Raw genomic sequence first — 8,934 nt, 5'->3', positions numbered from 1 at the left:
AGGCTGGAGCCCACCCTAGTGTCTGTAACAATGATCTCATAGAGTCAGAGGCCCTTAAACACTGATAGTAAAGTACCTGTACCTGTACCTTGGTATAGGACCCTTCCTATATAACTCCTGCACTTCTTTAAAAGTCTTGAGACTGCCGACAAGTGTCAGTCATGTAAAGGAATGTAAAGATCCATGAATAAAACAACAACAACAACACCAAAATAAACAAAAATAAAACTGAAAGCCCACAACTTTTTTTCACTTTGTATTCTTCACACAGATTCTCAATGTATATTTTTCATAATATATATATTTATATAATCTCTCAAAGTCTTTCTGGAAATGTTCAGGCTTGTGAGATATAGGAAGGGGGGTAAGTTGGTGTTGAGTTCTGAAATCCTGGAGGCCTTTTGCCCCTGGTGTGCGCCTTACGTGTTAGGGCGTGGTCAGTCGCACTCCGAACCCTCCCAATCTTGCCTACGCTTGGTGAAAACTTGTGAGATTGTGGAGGATTCCATCTTTGCTTCCCTTTGACCTCGCAACGCCTCTCAGACGGGGACAATATGGAGGCCGTAACCCCGGCCCTGCAGTTTGAGCCGGTCTCCATGGTAACTAGTGGCGGTCATAGGCAGTGGCAGCAGTGGGAGGCGCGGAGCCACGGGATGCGGCACTATAATAATAAGGGGAACCTGAAAGTTAACAGAAGAACGCACCATTTGAAACCTCAAGGTCAAACACCATGTAGGACACACAGACTGTAAACTATCACACCATGCAAACGAAACACAGAGCTGCATAACCCACTGTAACTGTGAGAGTAAATACACATTTTGTGTAGATGTATCTAGCCGGAATCTGCAAACTGGGTTGAATTGTCTTTGCGAGAAGAGGCACAACTTACTTAGTAATGCAGGATTGCTGAACCGCCATGTTTCATTGTAGGTGGTGTATTGTGGGTGAGAGTAGGGGTTTCCTGAAAAGTCTCCTCCTGAACAGAAATGCAATCAACAACAAAAAAATCAGGCACAACAGTATTTTGTTGGCAGTCGTACTTTTAACATTCCTGTGATTTCTGTTCTTTTCTTTCTTTCTAAAATGACTGACACCCCATTGTCCAAGCGAAACCATTTTGTTCACTTTTCAGAAATCATTTAAAGTGATGTGCCACTGAACAGACATAAACAGCAATGTCACATGACAATGTTCCTGGCCCATTTCCCATGTTTTATTTTATTTATTTTTCAGGGCTTTTCTTGCGCGCTCTTTAGGTGAATTCATCTCGGTGCTAATCCTCTGGTAGTTTTGGAGAATCCCCCTCTATTCTCTCCTTTTGGGGGCGGGACATTACTGTGCCCTTTTCCCACTTTTAACTGACAACGCTTCGCTTCAAAAGTCCCTAATGGATTCCCCCTGCCTCTTATTCTCTATTTATCCTCACTGTAGAGGTCTTGCCGGATGGGGCAGGAGCCCGGGCCAGTTTCAGTGAGCAATGCTGAGGGTCCCACACGTTTCTTTCTTTTACGAGACAATAAAGGCTGGGTTTTATATGAAGCTGCTGAGGAATGGCCTTTGCTTTAACAGTGTTTGGGGCTTGTCAGTAAATCTTAGTCATTCCCCTCTGGATGAATGAGAGGGGGCAAAAAACCTAAGGCCGGCGGATTAGGAGGATCTCTCAGAGAGAAAGAGAGAGAGAGTAAGAGGAGCAAGAGAGCAAAAGAGAAAGGGTGTTTGTATATGTTTTTACGTATTTGATGTAGAGAAAAGGTTTCTTTAATGTTAGATAACTAATATAAACTAGAATCGTTTCTTAAACCTTTATTCCATCAGTGGGCTCCACTTCAGTGATGTTGCCTCTAAAAACACCACATGCCTAGGTTGTCTAATGTTGGGTAGTATTCAGAGGCCGTGTCTTCCTGTGTTTTGGGGAGAGGGCCCTGTGGACGCTTCCCACACAGCAACTTAGCCAGCATCCTCAGCCTAGCCATGTAACCTGAGCTCGTCCCTGAGAGAGATAGTGATTTAAATATTTACAGCCCCTCCACGCCTCTGTGTTTTGACCCTTAACTGTTTGCTGTGAACCTGAACTGCAGGTTAAGTAGAGGGGAAAGAGATACGCTCTGCAGCCCTGGGTGTCCGGGGAGGCACGGCGGAGGATAGAGTGGAGGAAGAGCGCTGTTTATCGACGGGGCCAGCAAGAGTGCGCCGTGCGGACACGGCGAGGGTAATGAGTGCTGGGAGCTGGAGTGGAACTGAGAGGAACTGTCCTATCTCATGGGCGCTGATTGTGGTGATCGTCTATCGAGCTCGTCTAATGTCCTCGTCCGTGGCCGCTAACCGCACGCTAACGAAGACAACATGTTGCTTCCCTCCTGCAGGTCAGTAATCTGACTCCCTGTGTCTGAGTATCTGGTGTGAGGATGCTTTAAGATTCTGTGTTTTATGTGTGTGTGTGTATGTATGTGTGTAAGTCTGCTTGTTTTTACTCCAAATCATAAAATAAAATTGTGTGGTCTGTTCAGTCACAGACATTCAGACATTTTCATTTGACATCTTGATCATTAAGCTGAAGCCTTTATCCAAACCAATGTACAAATAGCATTTTAGTAAGAAAGGCAGCGTGTCATTCAAGTTCACTTGTTTTTGGCTTGGAACAACCTCTTTCAACCTCTTTTTTATGATCAATTGGAAGGGACCAACCATAGACATTGTTACGAGCAGAGTTAAAACATTTATGGGCTTCATTAAGAGCGGTAATGTCACCTACCAGGGACCATTCCGGCGAGGGTTGAGGTGGGGTAGCTCCCCTGCCCTGTGGGGGGGACATGGGGTGGGTATCCAGGTAAGGTCGTACTGGCCATGTCTCGACCTGGAAACACAGGAGGGAAAGAAGAAGATTCGCAAAAAGTTGCCAAAATACGAAACCAGCACAGTACACCTTATATGTTTCTTAAGACTCTGGTAAGTACAGCATTTGGGTCAGAGCATTGAGTTCATTTTAAAAATGTCAGCCCTATCAACCTTCTTGTCCTCATTCCTTGTGAACTCTGTAATGCAAACACACGATCATGTTTAAGGGTCTAAAAGAGATTGTAGTCAGTAGTTTATTCACTCCTCAGGACGGTTTATGATCCATGAAATAAACTTGACCCCTCCCCCCAACTCCCCACGCCTCCACCGACAACAAATAATGAGAAAGCCATATTTAGTTTCCCTGATGGACACTCATTCTGCCCTATAAAATGCCATAACCTTCGCTCTTGGGTCTTTGTAGAAAAGGGAGAAAACGATTGACAAAAAGAAGGAGCTACAACAAGATCAAGACAGCTAAAGGCCGCAGGGCCATCGCCTTAACATCAAGCTGGTCCATGCATCATTCAGTCCAGCATGCATGGGTGCCATGCTATGTTCTGGACTCTGATTCATAGTCAGCGTAATTGAGAGTGACGGCAGCAGCTTAGCCGGAGCTAGCTGGATCAAGGGGCACGAGGGACAGGCCAGAACTGGTCCAACACAGGACCCCTTGCTCCTGCCCCTGCCCCCTCCCATCCCACTCTCGTCCCCCAGACACAGGGCCCGTCACGAGGTTAGGGAGGCCCAGAGGTCCAGGGCCATTGTTAGTCAAAAGGCCAGTGAGAGGGTCAGGTTTGGGATGGGGGGTTCGGGGTTGAGGGATAGAGCAAACTCTCTTAATGAGGAGCCAGCCGTCAAAGTTGCTGCTGTATACACAACAGTGGAGCCGTGAAGCATTCTGGGACAGCAGAGTCTGTCGCTTTGATCAGCTTGATTTTGGGAAATGACTTCCACAGCTTGACAAAAATCGGAGGCACTTTAGTTCAAATAATACAACAGATAGTCACCTGGGGAACCTGTACAATACCACTACAGTGCCATGTGTTTCTCCATCTCATCCATTGAATTGATCAAAAGCAATGCTGTCTCTCCCTGGTGGCTACAGTAAGGAGGCGGTACCTGCTACAAAAGACTGGCTGGCATATTGGCCGTAGTTGGGGCCGGGACGGGCACAGACGGAGCTGGGGGTGGAGGCATCTAGTGAAATTCTGGACTTGAGGGGCAGGAAGTCCGCTAAGGCTAAGCCCCCCTGAGAGGAGGGGGGGAGGGGGCGAAGGACGCCTCATGGGGCTCCTGCTTTAGGCACACAGAGGAGAAGTGGAGCAGGTGGGAGTCTGCCAGGTAGAACACAGAACAGAACAAAACGTGGGGGGGGGGGGGGGGGGAAGGATGAAGGTCTGCTTACTGTTTACATGCACTCAAGTAACACAAACACGCACACCTGTGTGAGTACACCGACACACACTTGGCGTGCGCACATACACTCGCACTGCAACACGAACACACTTATCCGACATCTAGACAAACAAGTAATCAGGTGGTGTAAATCCTTACGTGTGACAAACCTGTGAGGAGAGTGTTGTTGTGGGGGTAGCTGAACAGAGATGAGACAAGCCGTAACACTGACCTACAAATGCACTGATACGGTGGACAAAAAGTCCCAGACAGATTTGTGACGTGTGTCTGTGCTGTCCCAGCTAAAGGGATTTATAAGCTATTTTTCACTTGTTTAGCTGTCTTCACAGGAGAAGGTCTCTTTGTATTGTCCTAGGGAAGATGCTATACACTACGATTGTCCTGTGAGATAAAAATGCCCTTATCACACAGGAGGTTGGGCTTAACAATTATGTGTTTGTTATGGAATCATTCACACAATCATCATTTATAAATCTGACTTTTCTGTGCACCTAAACAGTGATTGAAAACTAACAGGAAATACACACCAGTAAAGTGTGTTACAACAACCGGCGGCCCCGAATCAATCAGTCTCAAACACACTCAGATTTCCCAGAGGTTTTGGAGCAAACACACGATATCATCTCTGCAGTCGCATTCTCAAATCAACATCGCTAGTCGAACACAACAAGTCGACGATTGGCTTGCCCATGGCTCAAAACGCCAGACCTTGATCTAATTTGCCTGATGAGCCTTGGCATCTTTCATTTCACCGGCTTTGCCGCCGAAACTCAAGCAATCAATGTGAGCTCTGTCTCGGGCCTCTCTGGGTCCGCCCCGCCGAGCCTACGCCTGCTCGCTGGGGCCTGTTGGGAGAGAGATGGCTCTTTCCCCCTACGCCATGATAGCCTCATTAGCTGCTTCCTCCGCCATTGTTGTTTTACAACAGGACTGTGTGTAGAGATTCCTCATTAAGATAAGGGCTGCTTTATTGAGGAAAGGAGGAGGGGGGGAGGGGACCCGGCCCTGTCAGTCCTAGGGACCAAATGCCGCAGAAACAAGCAACTTAACTTAGCTTCTTTACCATACAAATAAATGACTGGGTTCTCTATCTTATGCGTCAATCTCTCTTTCTCTGTCGCTTTTTCTGTTTCCTCTCTCTGGCATTTCTTTCTCTCTGTATCTCTGTCTTTCACTCTTTATCTTTGAGGATTTACATATCCTATTTCGCAATTACATACATTCATTGATTCATTGTTGTTATTTCAAAATATATGTTTTTGTATTTTTCGTAAAACATGTATGGGACTCATTGCAAGTCAATAGTACAGACACCAGAAGGTTAAATGGAAGAGGTGAAGTAGAAAAACAAGGCTAATGAATCCATCACAGAGGAGAGAGCTTCAACGAGGAGGCTGACAAACATACAGAGTACACGCTAGCCCATCTGAGGCAGCCGCTATTCTGCCGCTGGCTTCCATTTCCACACATCCCGAGCAACATTGTCAAACAGACAAGGGGGGTTAAGGTGTAACAACAACCCACGCCGACGCCGCTGCGTTCAAGACCAATGAACTCTGAAACTAATCAGACGTGCGGTTGCTTATTGTCCTGAAGAGGAAGAAAGCCCCGGCTAAGGGAAGGCTGTCAAATCACAGACATTGATGACGGAGATGAGATATAAACTCGGGGGCCTGTGGGGACTCTTCTTCTGTGCAAACACATCTCGGAGAGAGCGGAGACGCTATAGAGTTCTCCAACATCTGTCTCTGCTCCTCCACACATGCACACAGAACCCGTCAACCATACAAATGGACCGGCAAGAACAAACCCACCGCTCTTTTCAGCAGTGGGGTCCAGATATTGCCTGGAATCGTCTCACAGATGAGTGGACGCTACGTTGAGTTCGAAACAAACAGACCAAGTATGTGTCAGAAAGAAAGAAAATGTTTGGACGCCTCTGGAAGTATTTGCAGCAAGTCTATTCTATTTATTCTATCTTTATATTCAAGACAAGACTGACTTCTCTTTCATTGCTGAGTATTGCATATTCCCCTGGATAACAGTGTTTGGGGGATTGGAATAGATTCGCCTCAACAGGAACCCCTTCATGTTTGCAACAACAACAGCAGGCACAATCTCTGAACTCCTCACATTCTGGAGTTTGTGATTTATCACAACTCTCCAATTATGAGTGAGTAAGGAATGTTTGGAGGCCCAAATGGCTTGAATTCGCTTGGTTGAAAGACTTTATTAACAAAAGTGTACTCAAAGGTTAGTGTGCTGTTTGGGGGGGGATGAAAAAAAAATGAATTTCGTAGCGGAGCTCTGCTAATATTCTCCTGAGCTGAGAGACGAGCCATTACTCACCAGACCACCCTCCAGTCAGGCAGGTTAGTAAACCACCTTTTTTCTCTTTAATCTTTCTCTCAGAAAGAATGAGAAAACAAGAAGATGTGAGCACCTGCCCAGGTCTTGTGGAGAGTCTGAGGGAGGCCTATTTACACCAGTCACCCCCATTGACACCAGGAAGAGTCTGATTATCTAACCCAGCATGGACTGGGGCTCCATCTCCCCAATCAAGACTCACCACCGACAGCTAACACATGGTCAGATATGACTTAACCTCCCTAATGACTAAAGCTAGGATAAGAGCCTGAACCACTTGAGCCTGTTTCTGAGGATAGCGACCACCACTATGTCATTCATCTGCTATGCCACCGGCTCGGTTCAGGCACTATGTGTTAAACAGTGTCGAAAGCCTGTGGTTCTGGCTTGTATCCAGGTTCTGTTCCGAGCCCAGGGTGAATCATGACTCACTGCTTATCTATGGCAAACCTTGGACAGGTCAGCTCCACACTGTCCTGCCATGTTAAAGGCTCGCTGTGTCCTGCTTTGTAAGACCTAGAACTTACTAGACCTTATTCTGATCATATCAGTTGGCAACTAAAAGCATTATATTCATTATTTTTACTTATTCGACCACGTGTTATGTCAACCTAACCAGTTACAACCCACAAACGTTATTTATTTATTTTATTGATCAGAGAATAGAATTCCTCTGAAATAGCAAGTCTATATTAATGGCGGTTTTTCTGTCTCATCTCTGTGCTTTATTTATTAAGGTGGCTTTTCTATTGGATGTGTAAAGAAGTACAGTCTTTGGAAAGAAAGTGAAAAGCAAGCAAGCAAGTTTCAGAATTTTCTGAATGTCAGTGAGATGTTCCAGTGCTCTAAATCCTCCTCTTATTTGCGGGGGCCTTTTTTATTCTCAGGTAGCCGCTCAACAATACAGTAGAATAAACAGAGGACACCAAAGATGGCTGACATCTTTTTCGCATGCATCCTCAAAACTCCAATCTCAGCTCTGCATTGCAAGACTTCATTAATCTTTCATCTTTAATAGATTATGCAAATTTCCAGACCGTAAAAATCAACAAGATCAATAACTGCATGAATTTTAATTGGGAGAAGAAAACATTTAAAGAACGAACATAATCTCCCAGCTCTAACCAATATGAGGACGTAATTTATTCAGAATTGGATCCCAGCCTAAGTGCAAAAGATAATTTAACACGTTTTTTTTTCTACTTGCCGCATATTCATATTTACAGGGTTTATCAAACGTCTGTAAGCCTTAATATTCTAAAGCAAAAACCTTTTACCTAATCACAGGAAGCACCTGTCACAGTTTCATTTCAGTGGGAGTCATTGCTGCTAAAAGTTCAATCGAGTGAATCCACTGCTAAATATACAATCTGTTCAATTTGAAGCACAATCTCTGATATTTAATACAACAGACCATTTATTTTGGAACGTTCAAACCATTTCCAGGGAACTTCAAGGGATCCTAATATTCGATACATACAGGGCTATTTATTCAACAATAATTGCACTCAACTATCTCTAACACAAGTACCTATAGATCACGTTTCCTGAATTTTGTATACATACGTTTGAGAAAAGTTGACTGAATGTTGTATTCCTCCCTCCCATGTATCCCTATATGAGGCCTCAGGGCCTGGGCCCCCAGGTGGTAGGCAGGCCACCTGCTAAGAGTGTGCTCCCCAGAGCAAGACCGCTTTCATAGCAGGGCCCCTGCACAAAGGACAAAAACACACCTTTCTTCTCCTGAGGCCCAACTTTCTGGGGCAAATCTACCTCCCACATATTTATGAAAAAAGAGGCCTTTCTTTTCCCATAGCACTGCGCCCGGGCCTGGGTCTAGGACCGGCCCTGGCGATCATTTGAGAAGGGTTGCTGCAGTTTTCAATCATTCTGTCCTCTTTTACTCCCTCTCTCTCTCTTGCTCATTCTCTCACACACAGAGCCCCCCCCCCCCCACACACACACACACACACATGCACACAGAGGACTCATTGACTTTGATGGCTACTGCATAATTATGGGAGTTTTATTAAAAGACTGGCATATTAGTCTCAAGCTGGTGTTGGGCTATCAGTAAACCAAGCCTTCTCCTGGGAGAGAGCAGAGACTGCCACAACAAAACAATATTTCAATTAGGCGGGCAGCCATCACCCTCGACAGCAGCCCAAAAGCCAGAAAGAAAAGAAGCTCTTAAGCAATATAGGGTGGACTGGCACGGGATATGTGATACAGATAGATAATACTACAGGATATTTGATCCAATGCCCCTGACGCTAACACTCTTTTGACATTACACAGTGGAAACTTCTC

At 45.4% G+C, this 8,934-nt stretch overlaps 1 protein-coding gene across 1 annotated transcript in view; it reads right to left on the bottom strand.

The window, feature by feature from the left end:
* Positions 1-603: 603 nt before the first annotated feature.
* Positions 604-8,934, bottom strand: part of pax2a (paired box 2a) — a 20,664-nt gene continuing 12,333 nt past the window's right edge. Inside the window, exons 6-8 of the mRNA XM_047029447.1 lie at positions 2,756-2,857; positions 893-979; positions 604-680 (exon numbers count right to left, since the gene is read on the bottom strand). Of these exons, the coding sequence (XP_046885403.1) occupies positions 604-680; positions 893-979; positions 2,756-2,857 (266 nt within the window). The remainder of the gene's footprint in view (positions 681-892; positions 980-2,755; positions 2,858-8,934) is intronic.

This window comes from Hypomesus transpacificus, chromosome 11, assembly GCF_021917145.1.
Source record: "Hypomesus transpacificus isolate Combined female chromosome 11, fHypTra1, whole genome shotgun sequence".
Lineage (NCBI taxonomy): Eukaryota > Metazoa > Chordata > Actinopteri > Osmeriformes > Osmeridae > Hypomesus > Hypomesus transpacificus.
This window is presented reverse-complemented; position numbering and strand designations above follow the sequence as displayed.